This window comes from Sander lucioperca, chromosome 10 (assembly GCF_008315115.2).
Source record: "Sander lucioperca isolate FBNREF2018 chromosome 10, SLUC_FBN_1.2, whole genome shotgun sequence".
NCBI classification, from domain to species: domain Eukaryota; kingdom Metazoa; phylum Chordata; class Actinopteri; order Perciformes; family Percidae; genus Sander; species Sander lucioperca.
In genome coordinates this window covers 17,789,371-17,808,154 of record NC_050182.1, presented here as the reverse complement: position 1 = coordinate 17,808,154, position 18,784 = coordinate 17,789,371, and the positions used below count along the sequence as shown (strand labels likewise).

At 39.5% G+C, this 18,784-nt stretch overlaps 2 protein-coding genes and 1 long non-coding RNA gene across 14 annotated transcripts in view; 2 read left to right on the top strand and 1 right to left on the bottom strand.

The window, feature by feature from the left end:
- Positions 1–18,784, top strand: part of LOC116058018 — a 347,926-nt gene that overhangs the window by 52,411 nt on the left and 276,731 nt on the right. The gene's annotated exons all lie outside the window — the stretch shown is intronic.
- LOC116034148 (calpain-2 catalytic subunit-like) overlaps positions 1–18,784 on the top strand; it is a 228,387-nt gene that overhangs the window by 61,490 nt on the left and 148,113 nt on the right. For 2 of the 5 annotated variants that reach the window (XM_031276701.2, XM_036006606.1), the window contains exons 2-22: positions 11,363–11,685; positions 12,191–12,260; positions 12,564–12,682; positions 12,937–13,070; positions 13,170–13,341; positions 13,451–13,531; positions 13,616–13,701; positions 13,799–13,873; positions 14,024–14,184; positions 14,267–14,436; positions 14,538–14,549; positions 14,709–14,920; positions 15,117–15,153; positions 15,388–15,453; positions 15,561–15,618; positions 15,722–15,786; positions 15,960–16,028; positions 17,031–17,109; positions 17,703–17,819; positions 17,934–17,992; positions 18,078–18,337. In XM_031276701.2, the coding sequence (XP_031132561.1) occupies positions 11,449–11,685; positions 12,191–12,260; positions 12,564–12,682; positions 12,937–13,070; positions 13,170–13,341; positions 13,451–13,531; positions 13,616–13,701; positions 13,799–13,873; positions 14,024–14,184; positions 14,267–14,436; positions 14,538–14,549; positions 14,709–14,920; positions 15,117–15,153; positions 15,388–15,453; positions 15,561–15,618; positions 15,722–15,786; positions 15,960–16,028; positions 17,031–17,109; positions 17,703–17,819; positions 17,934–17,992; positions 18,078–18,101 (2,103 nt within the window). In that variant the 5' untranslated portion in view covers positions 11,363–11,448 and the 3' untranslated portion in view covers positions 18,102–18,337. Of the gene's footprint in view, positions 1–8,285; positions 8,313–11,362; positions 11,686–12,190; positions 12,261–12,563; positions 12,683–12,936; positions 13,071–13,169; positions 13,342–13,450; positions 13,532–13,615; positions 13,702–13,798; positions 13,874–14,023; positions 14,185–14,266; positions 14,437–14,537; positions 14,550–14,708; positions 14,921–15,116; positions 15,154–15,387; positions 15,454–15,560; positions 15,619–15,721; positions 15,787–15,959; positions 16,029–17,030; positions 17,110–17,702; positions 17,820–17,933; positions 17,993–18,077; positions 18,338–18,784 lie in introns of those variants that run through there. The other 3 variants (XM_036006605.1, XM_031276702.2, XM_036006607.1) reach the window with 3 other exon arrangements.
- Positions 3,186–18,784, bottom strand: part of LOC116034152 — a 40,802-nt gene continuing 25,203 nt past the window's right edge. Inside the window, exon 2 of one of the 2 annotated variants that reach the window (XR_004898625.1) lies at positions 3,186–3,403. This is a non-coding gene — a long non-coding RNA (uncharacterized LOC116034152). The remainder of the gene's footprint in view (positions 3,404–18,784) is intronic. The other variant, XR_004101006.1, reaches the window with a different exon arrangement.

Here is an 18,784-nt window from a genome sequence, read left to right as displayed (position 1 = left end):
GGTGATAGAGCGTGGGAGAAGTGAGAGCGTGACGGCGAGTAGTGATTCTAGAGTCATAGTGAGAGAAACTAAGAGTCTCCTCTGTTCTTTCTGACCACGGTGGAAAATCTGTAGCAGGAAAAGTTAACCCTCTCCTTGATTTCATAACACCATACCTGTCTCTCTCTCTCGTTGACTGACTTGCTTGTGTTGTTCTTGTGTTTCCGACTATGTGTGCTTTCGAACACCCGCCCAACTCTACCTCTGATTGGCTTACCATGACATTTTACTCAACCTCAGCCAATCGTCAGTGTAAAACAGTAAAAAAAAAGTATTTGCCTCTCGGCTCAGACTCAGAGATCTAGTTGGTCTGATGAACAAAAGAGCTTCAAATATAGTAATTTTTTGGCAGTAACGGCATTATTAAGATGGGAAGAGTAATCAATTAGATTACTCGTTACTGAAAAAAAGTAACGCCGTTAGTAACACCGTTATTCCCATCACTGCATACACAGTTGTGAAAATGTGAAAAACACTTCCTTTACTATAGTAAAACTGTGCACTTACTGTTTTTCACAAAGTAATGTGGTATTAGAAATGGGAACACCACATTCATTTGTATTTATAGATAATGTAGGTTCATGGCAAGAGAAGACATCCAATTTGTTTAATAAAAAACTTGTAAAACGTGTGGACTATTTCATACCTTTAGTTTGTAACATTTCCAGTAATTACATTAATTACTACGGACAAAATAAAAAATATATACAGTATATCTATTTACTGTAGGTAAGCAAACTGAGGATTTTCATTCATTCTTGTTCACCTCAAAACTTGTTTAAATTAAAAACGTAAAGAAAATAATATAACTCTTTTCTTATAGAAAATATTGATAGTGTAAAGTCACTTCAATTGTACAAACTGTAAAGATGAAAAGGTTATATTTTCTGTATTGGTGTTTGAGTGTTTTTACTCTCTGGGCCCTATTTTAACGATCTGAAACGTATGAAAAGTATCAAGCGCCAAACGCAAGAAGCGTTGTGGGCGGATCTCGGGCGCTGTTGCTATGATACCATCGGTATAAATGACTCTTGCGCCCGATGCAAATCTAAAATGGGTTGGTCTGAAGTAGCTACATTACTCATAGGTGTGGTTTGGGCGTAACGTGCAATAAACCAATCAGAGCGTTATCTCACATTCCCTTTAAAAGCCAGGCACGCTTGTTCCATGGCGGATTGGTATTATGATGGTGGATTTGCTAGGCACACGCTCTTAATACATCCATGGACGCACGCCAGGAGCTGTTCACAGCCGAGGAGACCAACGTTTGCTATTGAATTTTCTTTTTGACAAAATGTAAATAAAGAAATGTCACAAAAACATACTTCCCGATGTTTTGGGCTCACTCCCACTGAATCATGAGGTTATGAATGCATGGTGATATTTTTGGAATGTCGTCTAGTAGTCCTTAAGTCCTCTAATATTCCCTCATTTATGTCATCAACACATCCATGATTCATGGAAATGTTGTGTAAAACAAGGTCATATTTTTCCTTGGATTTATGTATGGTTTGCAAAAATGGGAACTGCTGGGTTCGTGAGATGAGAGAAGCAAATTATTCTACATTACGGCCAAGCATGCACCCTTGAAATAGCATCTGAATAATGTGCCGCTGACTTTAGACTAGGTTTTTCCTGGTCTGTGGCGCAATTGTGTACTGCAAAATAGCACCAGGGAATGTTTGCGCCGGAACACACCTCCTCTTTTTGCTGCACTGCCCCCGGGAGAAGTTCATTCTCTAATTTACCGACGTGAGTCTGTGGAGGGAAAAGTCCGCTGTGCGTCGAGTGCAAATTAGGAATGATACATGCGTCAGTGTACAAAGTCAATTGCGCTGGGTGCAAGATAGGGCCCTCAGTGTGTTCTGAGTGACAGTGTGTGTGTCTCAGTGAGGACTGTTCTGAGTGTTTGGCTGCACTGAGCCTGTTCTGAGACGTGTGTCAAGAGTTGTGTTGCCTGGAATGAGTTTTGCAGGTGATGTGAACTGTTTAGCTCAGGGGACTGTTGGAAATGCAGACTGTAGTTAGAGTTTTGCACATGTGGCTTCAGTTTTGACCACTGTCGTTTAATCGAAAAAAACTGTAATGAACTTTGGCGTCGGGCGGTTCACACATCGCCGGCTCCATTAATACCTGATAATGGACACCTTGTTGGGCATTAACCCTTACATAACCTTTTTGCAGACTTTGTGATGCATTGACATACTGTAATAGCAAGAAAGGGGGGGAGATCTTGATAAGAACATTGATATGTATCCCCCACTTCCGCAGCCAAAGCAAACAGTATAATGTGTTTTTGCAGACGTAGGCAGGGAAAAGTTACAGGTGGCTTTTTGTTGACCTAGTTTTCCTCGCTGTCTGCTGGGTAACCACTGCAGAAAAGTCTGATATAAAGAGAAGCTCACAGACGAGTGGAGACACTGGCGGGTCAAACACAAAGGGGTAAGTAGCAGAGATGTGGACTCCAGACTTGACTTGAGGCCTGATGACTCGGATGACTGGCGTGTACTCAGAAGTTTGAATGTTAGCTGTTAGATATACAATTAAATAATATAATGTTTTCACGTTTCTGTCTAACTATCAAGTACGCTACGCAGCGGCAGCAGAGTAGTGAACTGTGACTCGAATGAAGCTCCCCACTATGTGACTGTAGTGATTGGAAACTCATCGTTATGGTGACACGTTAGCCTCGTTAGCCAGACCAGACCACCACTACATCTGCGTGTGTGCCACGAGTCATCACTTTTGTGTGTGTGTGTGTGTGTGTGTGTGTCTGTGTGTTTGTATGTGTGTTTATGTGTGTGTGTGTGTGTGTGTGTGCCTGTGTGTGTGTGTGTGTGTGCCTGTGTGTGTGTGTGTGTGTGTGTCTGTGTGTGCCTGTGTGTGTGTGTGTGTCTGTGTGTCTGTGTGTGTGTGTGTGTGTGTGTGTGTGTGTGTGTGTGTGTGTGTGTGTGTGTGAGTCTGTGTGTCTCTGTGTGTATGTGTGGGGATGCATATGTCAGAGTAAAGTCTCTAACAGCTTTTATATGATAATATAAAGAGATGTTAGATATGTCAGAGTAAAGTCTCTAACAGCTTTTATATGATAATATAAAGAGATGTTAGATATGTCAGAGTAAAGTCTCTAACAGCTTTTGTAACTCTGTATTCTCCAGATCAACATGAAGATCTCTATCTTTGCTGGTGTTCTGCTGATCTCTGCTGCCGTGATCTCTGTGGACGGACAAAGTTGGGCTAAGTTTGAGCATAAGCATATCAACGATGGGATGACTGTTGTCCAATGTACCCAGGTTATAAAAGATAGAAAAATCGTGAAACCACCCACACAAGTGAACCCAAGCAACAGCTGCAAGGGTATCAATACCTTCATTATCAAAGGGGATGTGAAAGCCATCTGTGCTGTAGGAGGAGGAGACCCATATGGCACCAACGGTATGACAATTAGCAAAGCTACTTTCCCAGTTGTTGACTGCAACCTGGTGAATCAGAATCCACCTGCCGTTCCCTACAACTGTCAGTACAAAGGTGTAGCTCGTAACAACAGAAGAATTATAGTCAAATGTGAACACGGTCTTCCTATTCACTTTCATGGAAGTCAGTAATCTGTCACTACCTGATGAATCAGAGTAATCTGTTACTACCTGATGAATCAGAGTAATCTGTTACTACCTGATGAACCAGAGTAATCTGTTACTACCTGATGAATCAGAGTAACTTGTGTATCCTGTTGAATAAAACACACGTGACAGTTTAACTCTGGGTCTGTTTTTAATGTCGTCATGTTCACTCATTCATAAAGTAGTCTGGCTATGTAACAAAGAGACAGTACTTTGTGTAGATAAAGTAGATGAGGGTTAAACTACAATATTAATTAATATTAACTACTAACTATTAATATCATAGCAATAACAAACTCCAGACAGTATACTAACAACAACTTTTTTGTTTTAACTGGGTAAGAAAACATCTGATTCTCTGAAGACAAGAAGCCTGAAAACTGCAGACGTTAAATGTACAATATGTAACTTTCTGCCCCTCGTTGCTGGAATTCGATGGTTGAGATGACTGCACAGACAGATACATTTGCGAGATGGACATTATTTTCATGAGTTTTTAAACTGCGTTGAAGCGAGCTGTCCCGTCACTGTTCCCAGAGACGGTATAAACATCTGTCGCAACAACTAACAGTACGACAACTGTGTGTCCGAGCAACTGACAGATATGAACATGTCGGGAATTAATGTTTACGCTTGCTACATGTACAGTAAATATTAGCATTACATTTTATCAGAGGTGGAAAGTATAACCATACCGTACTTAAATACAATTGTAAGCTACTTTATAGGCTACTTCTAGAGTCAAGTAGGCTATTGTACATTTTACTTCACTTTTTATTTTAAAGTTTTAGTTACTTTGCAGATTCAGATTAATACTACAAAATATTATGAAAAAATGATAATCTATTGAAGTGGATAAAGATGAGACTTTGTTGATCCAGTGGTGAAACACAAGCTACCTGGCAAGTCATACTTCTGCTGTCATTTCGGTGAAAGGAACTCAAAAGGAACATAAAAGTAGTGTAAAGCATAATAGTAGAGCCTGACTGATAAAGGATTTTTAAGGCCAATATCAATACAAATATTTGGTGATTTAAAAATCTGATATTCCGATATATCTAATATATATATAAAATGTATGAAAATATAACCTTAAGATATGAAACTTAAAGTCCTTTGAACAAAAACACAATAACAAAAGCAGGGTTGCTCACAGTTAACAAACTCAGAGTTTTCACTAAAACTGCTTTCTGAAATGGACCCTGATCTCTCTGGGAACCAGTCACCAAAAAAGGAAACAATGAAGAGAGAGAAATGTGTATCTTTGAGGATCAGTTGAGGATTGTTCCACCAGATGGAGCCCTGACTCTCTTCACAGTTTATATTCTGACAGAAACAAGAACAGACTGAACACAAGTGGAGCAGAAACTAAAATAATCTCTTCATCTTCAGCTCTGATCTCTAAATGTTTGATGTTGATAATGCTGCTGGTTTTAAGGAGAGACACTAACAGACAGAAACATCATCTTTACCTTTATTAATCTTCCATAACATGTCTTCTTTCAGAACACATTCATGTTACTACACTTTGTCTGTTTTACAAAAAATACTAGTCTTAATGTCATTAATCAGAGAGGTTTGATGCTGATATCTGTTAGTTAAAATTATTAAAACTCTTCACCTGTAGTGTGTTCAAAATGCCTGAATTTTCCAATTCATATCTTTAAAGGTGTACAGTTCATCACAATCACTAACATCCTTTTGTCCAATCTGTATTTATTTATGTTTTTATTTAACCTTCATTTAACCAGATAGGCCATTGAGAACAGGTACTAATTTGCAACAGCGACCTGGCCAAGAAACCATAAGCATACAAGACAACATACAGTTTCACATACAATAAAATGCAAGAATATAGAATACAAGAGGCTACATAAAGTGCAGAGTTAAGTAGGCAATTACAAAGCCAGCGCAAAGTGAGGTGCAATTGTCATCAAAGAGGAACAAACTAGGTGCCTTGCAAAAGAGTTAACCCCCCCTGCTAAATAAGTAATTTCATTATCTGATAATCTCTTAGCTACTGAACAACAACATCAGCTAATGTTTTTTGACACTATGATGGAACTAAACCTGACACTTTATGAGTCTCAAAGTCAGTGAATCCACCACATTGTCCAACAACACAGTTTGCAGTTTGCATTGGTTTGGTGGTTTGCTACTTTTTGTGGTCATTAGCAGGGAAAGAATGGGGGTCAGGGTTAGGGGATAAGGGTTAGGGGGTAAGACTTAGGGTGTTAGAGTTAGAGGGTAAGGGTTAGGGGGCTGAACGAACACGCTTTTCCTGGGTTTTCGAAAGTATTTCGTTTTTGCACTTCGTCCAAGTTGTGTAGCCGTAGCTAACGGTCAAAGATGGTGAGATGACTCACATTGTGTCTTGACAGGGTCTCCCATGGCAAAGTGGTCTCAGGTGGGGGGCCAGACTAGGAAAAAGAAAACAGGAAGAGTGACCCAGCCCAGAGGAAGCCTGGGGCCGCCGTCTGGAGCCAGGCCCAGACAGAGGTGCTTGCCAAAGAGCCCAAAGAACGTCCATGGCAAACCCCTCTCTATCCTGGGGGAGGAACTGCTGGGGGTCGGATGGCCGTGAAGGTTGAGTCTCAAAGTAAGTGAATCCCCCACGCTGTCCAACTGAACACCCAAACTCTTTCAGTCGGTGCAGTTTGCATTCATTTGGTTGTTTTGCAACTTTTTGTGGTCATTTGCAGAACAAAAACGACAAATAAACTGCAAAAAAGCATCCCAAACGTCGGCACAGACATGTTAGAGACCCCCACCCTGACTAAAGAGCAACAAGAAACCCAAAGTCATTTTTCACCAACTTTGAGATTCAGGAATTCCTCCACAAGCAGAGTTATATATTCAGGCTGTGACAGAGTTGCTGTCAGTCAGTTTTTCTTTGTATTGCTGAGTTCTACCATGGCTAAGGAACGTTTTTAGGGCTTTAAAGGGCACCCATTGTGTTTGGAATCTTTGCAGCTTGTCAGGACTTTAGATGTGTTGAAAAAGCCATATCTATAAGCTTAGGAGAGTTAAAGGCTCAGAGGGAGACGCTGTCTGACACGGGCCCTCACACGTTATCTCTCACTTTGCACAGAACCGGTTTGGTGCTTTATCACCAAAGTCATCCATGCAAACCAAGCTCTCAGGGTTTAGCTTCCAGTTTGAATAACTAATGAAGAACAACAGAGAGAGTTTGTGAGGGAAGAGATGATATCAGAACAGCCTTAGAAAGAGTCATTCATGTGTTCATTTCCTGGTGGTTAGATTGCTGCAGAGCTCTCTTCTCATGCCTCGCAACAACAAACTTCAGCTGATTAAAAACACCACAGCCAGACTCAGAACCAGGTCCAAGAGGAGAAAACACATTTTAACATCACGTCTGAGACTGCTTTCAACATTTACATCAGCACCTTTAATGGGACTGAAAGTAGACACTAAAGTAGAAACTAAATGAATGAAAGAAGACGCTAAATGACTGAAAATAGAAACTAAATGACTGAAATTAGACACTAAACGACTGAAAGTAGACACTAAATGACTGAAAGTAGACACTAAATATCTGAAAGTAGACACTAAATGTCTGACACTAAATGTCTGAAAGTAGACACTAAATGACTGAAAGTAGACACTCAATGAATGAAAGTAGACACTAAATGACTGAAAGTAGACACTAAATGACTGAAAGTAGACACTAAATGTCTGAAAGTAGACACTAAATGTCTGAAAGTAGACACTAAATGACTGAAAGTAGACACTAAATGACTGAAAGTAGAAACTAAATGTTTGAAAGTAGACACTAAATGACTGAAAGTAGACACTAAATGACTGAAAGTAGACACTAAATGACTGAAAGTAGAAAGTAAATGTTTGAAAGTAGACACTAAATGACTGAAAGTAGACACTAAATGACTGAAAGTAGACACTAAATGTCTGAAAGTAGACACTAATTGACTGAAAGTAGAAAGTAAATGTTTGAAAGTAGACACTAAATGACTGAAAGTAGACACTAAATGACTGAAAGTAGACACTAAATGTCTGAAAGTAGACACTAATTGACTGAAAGTAGAAAGTAAATGTTTGAAAGTAGACACTAAATGTCTGAAAGTAGACACTAAATGTCTGAAAGTAGACACTAAATGACTGAAAGTAGACACTAAATGACTGAAAGTAGACACTAAATGACTGAAAGTAGAAACTAAATGTTTGAAAGTAGACACTAAATGACTGAAAGTAGACACTAAATGACTGAAAGTAGACACTAAATGACTGAAAGTAGAAACTAAACGTCTGAAAGTAGACACTAAATGACTGAAAGTAGACACTAAATGACTGAAAGTAGAAACTAAATGTCTGAAAGTAGACACTAAATGACTGAAAGTAGAAACTAAATGTCTGAAAGTAGACACTAAATGACTGAAAGTAGACACTAAATGACTGAAAGTAGACACTAAATGAATGTCTAACCTTTCATAAAAGCTAAGATAAATTAAACCTCTAATCTCCTCCTGTAGGGATGATGTAACACTATATTATAATATATCTGCTGCTGACGCTCTGAAAGATAAAGTGGGCGTGTATTATAATGTGATATTATAATATTTTACAGTATAAAGATGAAGGAGTTCTCAGACTTTTCTATCTCTCTCTCCTGTCATTCAGGTGAATATACTTTTAATGACACAACTATTTTATTTTATTTCTTTGAGACGTTAAAACTTCTCTGATTGGTTTAGATTCTGTTTCAGCTGCAAGAAAGAAACTTTAAGAATCTTTAGACATTTTTTTTTCAATGTTTTTGACACTTTAATAATGTTTCTGTTTCATTTTTTGTGTTTGCTTGTATGCTGTAGAAACTCCTAATGTTGCTTAACAAGTTCTTACATGATGACAGTTAGGAGAGATTTATAAAACTAAAGACATACGCTACGTTAGGAAGGGAGGAGATGTTAGATATGTCAGAGTAAAGTCTCAAACAGCTTTTATATGATAATATAAAGAGATGTTAGATATGTCAGAGTAAAGTCTCTAACAGCTTTTATATGATAATATAAAGAGATGTTAGATATGTCAGAGTAAAGTCTCAAACAGCTTTTATATGATAATATAAAGAGATGTTAGATATGTCAGAGTAAAGTCTCTAACAGCTTTTATATGATAATATAAAGAGATGTTAGATATGTCAGAGTAAAGTCTCTAACAGCTTTTATATGATAATATAAAGAGATGTTAGATATGTCAGAGTAAAGTCTCTAACAGCTTTTATATGATACTAGAAAATGCATTTCCAGCAGAAAATGCATGTGAATGCTGAATAGCTAAATTGCTAAAGCTAAATTGGATTAATAGCTTAAATCCGTAAGAAGTGGAAATAGTGAGAATAGTTGGAAAAGTATGAATGGTTTTAATTAACTTGAATTTCATTGACAAGTTGGATAACACCACTAATGTAGAAAAGATGTGGAATAATTCAAGTTTTTTTGTAAAGCTAATGCTAAAGCTAAACTGGATAGCTGGTTAAAATGTGTAAGAAGAAGGTGAAGTTGTAAGAAACGTGGAAAAGTGCTAATTGTTCTAATTAATATAAATGTCAAAAAGTTGAATAATAGCCATATTGTATGAAAGTTGTAGGTGTTACAACAATGGCACAGCGGTGGCAAGTGAGCAACATCCGTTCGGCACATCGCGGCACCACAGTGGTAAACATCCACAGACTGCAGTTCAGTGCGGCTGCCACGTAGTACGAGTCTCTTTTTTTTCTCTCTGTCTATTTTAAAATGAGTCATGAAGACAACAGCAAAGCCCATCTTTACTTTTAATGAAATCAAACAAAGAGAAATGTTCTCACCTCGTCTTAAAATAGTCAATAATCTATAGAGTAAATTACTTCCTCTTCCAGCTGCTGCAATAAATATGCAGAGGAGGAGAAATCAGAATGTAACCACTGCAGAACCATCATCAAATAGCTTTATTTCTCTCTCTCTCTCTCTTTCTCTTTCTCTCTCTCTCTCTCTCTCTTTCTCTCTCTCTCTCTCTCTGTCTCTCTCTCTCTCTCTCTCTCTCTCTCTCTCTCTCTCTCTCTCTCTCTCTCTCTCTCTCTCTCTCTCTGTCTCTCTCTCTCGACTGTACAATGCCAATTTCAAGTAGCTACAAAACAGTTCTGCTGGTATACAGCTGGACCGTAGTGTGTGAAAAAATGACAATTAAATGTAGGAAAGTACCGCAGATGGGAATTAAACCTGTGGCCCATGACATCAAGGACAGAGCCTCTACCACTAGGCCACCCAGGCACACATGACCAGTGAAGTGTTTGTGTGTGTGTGTGTGTGTGTGTGTGTGTGTGTGTGTGTGTGTGTGTGTGTGTGTGTGTGTGTGAAAACCTAAAAGGATTTGAAGGATTGACATTGACTTTAATGTTAAAATAAAATGTTTAAAAGCTTAATATTTAAAAAAGCATAAATAGTAGAACAAAAGTTGAAGAAGTCCCATTATGTGCTGAAAGAGCTGAACATGTAAATAGTTGAATGGTGTTTATAGCTGAACGTATGCAGAAGTTACAGACGACCAAAAACGTATAGAAGAGAACAGAATAACAATAATGGGAATGCTGCTGAATCAGCATTCACACAATAAAGATATAAGATGATACAAGAACATAATGCATATGCTCCAAAGCCAACTGGACCTGGTAGACAATTTAACGTTTAATTTCATGCATTTAAGCTTCTCTTTCATAATGCTCATATGTAAGCACTGTATTTAATCCCTTTCAATAACTCGTTAACTCTGCTTTTTTAGCACATTATATTTTATAATGTTACAGAATGTCTGATTATTACACTTCAGACCAGTTTAAATCAAGAGAATTGTTTGTTTGCTCTATTTTGTATGCATCCATCAGGAAGTAGGACACAATTACAACACACACCAAGTCACACAAATAAAATGAGGCAATGACAGTGGTGCTTCAAGTTGCTTCTAGATGTGTCTCTGTTTTTATTTCGGCTGTGGCCACAGCCATCTCATTGCAGATTTGCTTACACTGGATTTCCACAGGATGCAGAACATCTGTGGACCGGCTCCGCTGCGGAACGGCTGCGTGCTCCGCCGTCCGTCAATACCCACCAGGTCCGGATTTGTTGCGTAACGGCTGCGGCCAGCCGACCACGAGATCTCGCGAATTCACGTATGTTCGCACGATATAACAGGATGTAGTTTCTATAAACAGAACCACAAAACCAACACCAGTTAGTTTCCATCCAGAGGAGTAGAGGGGAAACTACTCTGAGCTGTGTTTTCAAGGTGTAGTGCAGGGAAATATGACCTGCCGTGAGCACGGTGTATTTTATTTTGATAAGTAACTGGATGTTTTATTTTGTTTCTGTGCTCAACTTCCTGTCCCGCACGATCTGAATTGTGCTGAATTGCTGCGGAGCTCTCCGTCGTCCGTCAAAAATAGAAGCTCTGCGTATCAGCTCCGGAGGGCTGACGGAGCTGGGACGGAGTCGGGACGCAGACGTTCTGCAGTCAGTGGAAATACACACACTGACTTTAATGGAAACCTAATGACTCCGTCGACATTCCGGAGACGTTCCGCATCCAGTGGAAATTGCCGGTTAGGGTTTCTGCTGTCTGTTTTGCTCACCTCACCTGTACATTGGAGGCCCCTCATTGTCTGTGATCCCACCCTATCCTCCCCTCACCTTTGGCAGCTATATAGGAGGCTGGGATAAAGGCAGCAGACGTCAACCCAACTCAGCTCACAGAGAGGAGGGCTATATACACTTACAAGGTGAGGATGACATCCACGGCAAATCGACTGGCCCGTCAGCAGGACAGGGAACAAGGCATTGGCACAAACAAGAAAACAATGAAGTTCTCCCAGCAAGATTATGAGACTCTGCGCAAGCAGTGTTTGAAGAGTGGACGCCTGTTTGAGGACAACTGCTTCCCAGCTGAGCCCACATCCCTGGGCTACAATGAGCTGGGACCAGGCTCACCCAAAACCAAGGGGGTTGTTTGGAAAAGGCCAAAGGTAGGAAGCCTCTAAGAAAACACACAGCAATGAAAACTAACCAAACATAAAATGAACACTGTGTTTTTTAAATGATCCTATGGTTGGTGAGCTTGTCACTGACTTGACATTAAATATTGCATTTCTTTCATTTACTGAATTGTGAATATTAAATTTTTTAAACTAAGACTTTGGAAAGCAGAAGTAAAAAACAATATATATAAAAAAGAGTAGCTGTATCTCGTTACTTTCTGCATCACGATCAGAACTTAAGCCTCATACTGTATTACTATTCACCATAGTAATAATCTCTGGGAGAGAATTTACCTAAATGTGTTGAATCATGTGTTTGTGAATTATTTTCATAGGGGTATTCTTTACTTTCAACGCAGTCATCAGATCTAAATCATTGAACTGTATTTCCTCCTATTGTCTCAGTAGTGTGATACTGGACAATCCAAGGAAAGATTTCTCAAGACTGCTCTCAAATGTTCAACTGTTTGTGATTCTTTGGTCCTCTATATAGGAGCTGTGCTCAAACCCAAAGTTCATTGATCATGGAGCTACAAGGATGGACATTTGCCAAGGAGCTCTGGGTAAGTGAGGGGAAAGAATGAAGGGATTGATGGATGGATGGATGGATGGATGGATGGATGGATGGATGGATGGATGGATGGATGGATGGATATATGGATGGATGGATGGATGGATGGATGGATGATGGGGTGTTTTGGATTTTCGAAGGGAACCACAAACATCCCTGGTCTATACCCCTCCACCCATTCTGCCATTAAGCTTGTGGTGGTTTGTGGGCACATGCTGTTTACAGCATCTGCTGCACTGCAGTGAATGCCACATACTGCTCAATCTCAGAGCATGTCTCTGATTTTACTGTGTAGGTGACTGCTGGCTTCTGGCTGCAATAGCCAGTCTGACTCTAGACCAGCAGATCCTGGCTCGCGTGGTGCCCCAGGAACAGAGTTTTACTGAAGGTTACGCCGGGATATTTCACTTCCAGGTCAGACAAATGCCCTTCTTATCTGACTTCTAACTTTTTTCCAGCCATGTCCGACCATAAAATGATAGCTCATGGTAATAGGTTAAAAAAAGCAATGAAATGTACTTTTGTGTTGTGTACTAAGTTGCCCTATATTGCCATGCTGTGACATGCAGAGAACAGAACATATTATTCAAGGATCACACAATTGTCTTGCTCATGAGTCATAAAAGTATTTGACGTTGAGTTTACTGATGGGAATATTTTCTTCTCAGTTCTGGCAGTTTGGCGAGTGGGTGGATGTGGTGATCGATGACCGTTTACCAACAAGAAATGGAAAGCTGCTGTTTGTTCACTCAGCGGTGGGCTCAGAGTTTTGGAGCGCGCTGCTGGAGAAGGCCTACGCCAAGTATGGATCGTTATTTTTTTGCTTCATCGAAACGTTAATCCAGTGAAAATTTACAATATATATTTGGTAAATCTGGTCACATCCCCCTGTGTCTGACAGGTTGTATGGCAGCTATGAGGCCCTGTCAAGTGGAAACACTATTGAGGGTTTTGAAGATTTCACGGGAGGGATTGCAGAAGTATACACCTTAGACAAAGCTCCACCGAAGCTCTTCCAAATCATGCAGAAGGCCCTGAGCCTGGGTTCACTGCTTGGTTGCTCTATTAATAAAGTAGGTCTTAGGCTTATTTTCATACTAATTTGCTTATTTTCATACAGAGTTACATGCTTACCTGCAAGCCAACACACCAACAGTGAAGTGTTGTTCTTGGTGTTTTCAGAAGAACAGTGCCGAGACAGAGGCAGTTACAGCTCTCAAACTTGTCAAGGGACATGCATACTCAGTCACTGGTGCAGAGGAGGTATATGATTATCTAAACTGTCAACATTATGCTGTTTTTTTCAACTGCATGCAAATAACAATGCCTGCTGTTGTTCTCTCCCAGGTTCATTTCCAAGGTAAGCCGGTTCAGCTGGTTCGCATGAGGAACCCATGGGGTCAGGTGGAGTGGACTGGGCCTTGGAGTGATGGGTAAATAATTACGTTGTAGATCCATTAACCATCAGCTACCATTAGTTATTTCCAGGATTATCCTAAAAGCATGATTGTTTTTTTTAATCACAATTAGGTCCATTGAATGGAACCATATCAGCAAAGATGAGAAATCAAAGTTGAACCATGCGGCTGATGATGGCGAATTCTGGTAAATCTATTGGCTTTAACCCTTCATTTACATGAGAATAAATTTAATATTTTACAAATTTTCACCATCACCAAATTAACTATTTAGGCTCAGACTAGGAAAAGTGATGGACACAATGTTCTTTGTTGAGAAATGTGTTTCTCTCCTCAGGATGTCCTATTCAGACTTTATCAAGCAGTTCTCCAGGCTGGAGATCTGTAACTTGACCCCAGACACGCTCATGAGTGATAAAGTGTGCCACTGGAAGCATTACCAGTATGAAGGGATGTGGAGGGTGGGTTCTACTGCAGGCGGCTGCCAGAATTTCTCAGGTAAAAGATAAACCATATTTATGCCTGAGCAAGAAGTTCTGTTACAGGTTTTTATAATGAATTCCACTTTTGTCTGTTCCAGACACATTCTCGTCCAACCCTCAGTTTGTGGTGCGCCTGGAGGATGTGGATGATGATCCCCTGGATGGGAAGGATGGATGTACCTTTCTGGTTGGGCTCATGCAAAAGGATGGGCGACAGCAGAAGAAGCTTGGCCGCAACCTTGAGTGCATTGGCTTTGCCATTTATAAGGTGCCTCAGAATAATTTGATGTTTCATTATCATGAAATCAGAGCTCTGTATTTGACTGATTTCTTTTTAAATTACTTCTTCTGTCTGTTTCCTCTTTACAGGTCCCAGATCAGGTATATATTTAAACTGTTATATCCCTTATTTTCTCTGAAATTTGAAATGCAACATAGACAACACAAGTGTCACGAGTATTGCTTGATTGCATTATGATTTTCTGGGTGGCTTCTTGGCGTTTTCATTTATAAAAAACCTTTTCTCCTGCTACTCTTCAGTACAAAGGCCAACGCAATGTTCACCTGGGTCCAGATGTCCTGCTGCGACAGAGACCTGTGGCCACAAGCAGCTCCTTCGTCCCCACACGGGAAGTGTGCAACCGTTTTAAACTTCCTCCAGGAGAATATGCCATTGTTCCCTCGACCTTCCAGCCTGACAAGAATGGCAGCTTCCTTCTCAGGGTGTTCTCTGAGAAACATGTTGCAGCCAGGTATTGTGTTACAGTAACATACAGACTGATTGATGTCTGCAGGCTAATGTAGACCTCAGAGCTTTGCTGTAATACAGCCATCTAGTGGACAAAGCTCAGAGGCCAGCTCCTTCTTTGGTCACAGAGTCTTAAATTCACAGTCAAAATTTATACGCCAACAGAATGTGTTCAAGCTATGGCTTTCTATTTTTTTCAGTCCACTGGAGCAGCACATTGACATTCAAATAGAGGAGGTAAGAACATCCACAGAATGATATAGCTGCTCTTGCTTTGGTTAGGCATTCTTTTCTTTCCACCTTAGTACTGAGATTAAATGAAATAGCATGTCCCATTCCATTTGAAATCATTATTGCTTAATGTTTAACATATGTTGTGTTAAATTTAACAATATTTAAAAAATGAATCAAATTTGAAGAGCCAGTGCTTCTCCTATTTGACATGAGTAACATACTGTCTCCGTCTCACAGGAGGAGCTATCTGAGAGTGATGTGGATCCTCATTTCAAGGAGCTCTTCAAGCAGACTGCTGGCAATGTATGTCAACATGAGAACTATTTGGATAAAAGAAATGCATCAACAGCTCTGAACCTGGATTACAAATCCAGCAGTAAAACAACTTATAATGTGCATTTTTCAAACAGGACATGGAGGTATCGGCCTTTGAACTGGTTGAAATTTTGGACAAAGTTTTCTCTCAGCGTGAGTAAATTTAATCTCTTACATACATGAACAAGTAGCCTTTTTATTTTCATTGACTTACTGTAAGAGTTAGAGCTAGCTATGTTGTGTCTCTTTCTTGCAGGGTCTGATATCAAGACAGATGGCTTCAGCCTGGAGACAGGTCGCCTTATTGTCAGTCTGCTAGATGTATCCTCTTTAAGAAATAAATTGTCCTCCCACAGCTGATGTTTTGAAACTCTACTTTAAAAATGTTGTGATTTGGGTGCATTGTAAATATACTGCATGGAATTAAGATATGTGAACAATCAATTAAATTCATCATCCAGGATGAGCTTTTTATAAACTTTAACATTCCTCAGAAAGATGAAAGTGGCAAATTGGGGCTCATGGAATTCCACTTGCTTTGGAGCAAAATCCAGAAATACCTGGTAAGTTGTCTTTTATGCAATTTGAAATAAGTAAGTGTAATGAGTAGGGCTGTCAATCGATTAAAAAAATTAATCTAATTAATTACATACTCTGTGATTAATTAATCTAAATTAATCGCATACATAATTTTTGCCCGTTGCCTTAACCGATACATTTTAAGAAAGTTAAAAAGAAAAAAAAAATAAGGGTACTAAACAACAGTTGGCAACATTAAAGAAGGCTTGTTTATTGCTAAGGCCATATGGTCAAAATTAAATGATTTAATAATAATGTAATAACTATAACAATAACTTATTTCACTAGTAAATTGCTGTTGAATGAGAAAAACAACTATCAGATGGGAAAAGGGCCTTTAACAACAACTTTGAATACACCACGAGGCTGTAGTTTACCAGTTTCATTGAACACACCGTCTGTGTTTTTCCGACAACGGCAGCGGCACATTGCATCCCGGTGTTGAATCCTCTACAGTAAAATACAGTCAAACTTTACACCGTTTAGAGTTAGCTGTCAGCATTTTAACCGTGTTTAATCCAGCTACTAGCTAGCGGTAGGCTAACATTAGCTGCTGCGATGTTTCTGTTGCCTGTAACTGTTTCAGAGCATCCGAGAGAAGCGCAGACATATCAGTGGCACCGAAATAACGCGCCGAAATCCGCGTTGCTATTCGGTCCGGTAAATGCAGGTCATGAAGGCACCTGTGCCATATTAGCACCGGATTTCGATACCCAACCCTATTCAGGAGGAAGATTTTTATAAGTAAATGTTCCAGTTAATGATCCAGGCAGCACATTCTCGTCTCCCTCCTTCATTTTACAGTCCAATGGTGGCTAGAACGGCTCCGGGTCAAAGTTCAATATGGAATGGATTAATCTGCGTTATTTTTTTTTTAACGCGTTATTTTTTCTCAGATGACAGCCCTAGTAATGAGGGAAATGAGTTTTGGTTGTCATACTTGGTTGTATCTGTTAACACAACCCATGGGTGCCTGGGTCATATAGGCGATCTTCAAGAAATATGACACAGACAGCTCTGGCACCATGAACTCCCACGAGATGAGAGGCGCCGCCACTGAAGCAGGTAACAAACGTTATCACCTGAGGAATCTCATACACTAATATTATATAGTTTGAAAAGAGCTTCTTTTTTACATTATTCATCATAACCTTACTGCTTTGATGCAACATTTTCTCTGCAAGTTTACATTTTATGGCTTGAAATTCAGGGATAACATTTGCTTTCCTGATAAGAATCAAAATGAGCTATTTAGATACCTGCATACTTTAGTTATTTTTGAACAGAGTATGCCACTATAGTTTACACACACATATATACCAAGTTAGACATGCTTGTAAAAATTAAAAAATACAGCTTTGTAAATACAGTACTTTACCTATGATGCTTATTTTTGTATTGTATTTGACCACTGAGCCCCACAGGCAGTGGCAGGGTGGGTGTGTGTGTGTGTGTGTGTGTGTGTGTGTGTGTGTGTGTGTGTGTGTGTGTGTGTGTGTGTGTGTGTGTGCACAGACCTAGATTTAATTCATGTATATTTACCACAGGAACAAATAGCATGGGCCAGGCTGTGTAACTTAACTCTACCATTAGCACCCTGTTATTATCTGACACCTATTAGAACATTATGCTAACTGATGGCTATTTTTCTTCCCCAGGTTTCCATGTCAACAGTGCTGTGCTGCAGTCCATTGTCAGCCGTTATTCCGATGCTCAGTATGTCATAGACTTTGACAGTTTTGTGGGTTGTCTCATTAAACTGGAAATGCTCTTCAGTAAGTGTCCACAAAACACAACATTATCCATTCAGTATATCTAATATTGATTTGTAGACTCTGAGAGCGGTGGCATGTTTACATTACCAGAACCTTTTTTTCTGTCTCTACTAGAAATGTTTAAGACTCTGGAGAGAGCTGACACAGGGAAGATTGAGCTGGATATGCAACAGGTGTGTAAGACGATAACATAAGCTGCTGGTTTGTCGGCACTTCTAGTTTAGACAGCTTGCTGTATAATGTTGTTTCCTCTCTCAGTGGCTGTGCCTGGCGATCCTCTGACTCTGGAGACAAGACAAGTGAGATGATACCTGCTGGAGGATTAACAATACATTTATTGAATTCATAAAAAAAATCTATTTTTTACAAACTAAGTAAACCCAATAACAGTTCACATGCAATATATAAGTTCCAAATGCTTGAAAATGGCTAAAATGTGTTTGTACATTGTAATCATATTTGCTGAACATAAACATGGTGATGTGTTGTATCAGTCACATGTATTATTCATTTTAAATCTTTTTTTGTGTACAGCGGGAACAATTCTGTCTTATTAGTTGGTGTTTTTGCTCTTTTAGCTGTTGCAAAACTTCTGTGAAATGAAAGAAAATAAAGAAACTAACAAACTATGGCCTCTGGACTATCAGACTATAATTTATAAAACATTGCACAGATCAGACACATATGGTTAAAATAGTCAGAGATGAATTAGTGTTCACTGTTTCTGATTGGTGGGGAGAGATTATTGCAGTAATGAAATTGGTTGGACCAAATGAGGTATAAATATATTTGTGATTTCATTCCACCAATCTAATCTTTTGTGGACCAGCACACGTTTCACTTCCATCCATTTGGGCCACATCTGGGCCAATCACGGGCTGAATGTCTGAAAGTAGACACTAAATGTCTGAAAGTAGACACTAAATGACTGAAAGTAGACACTAAATGTCTGAAAGTAGAGACTA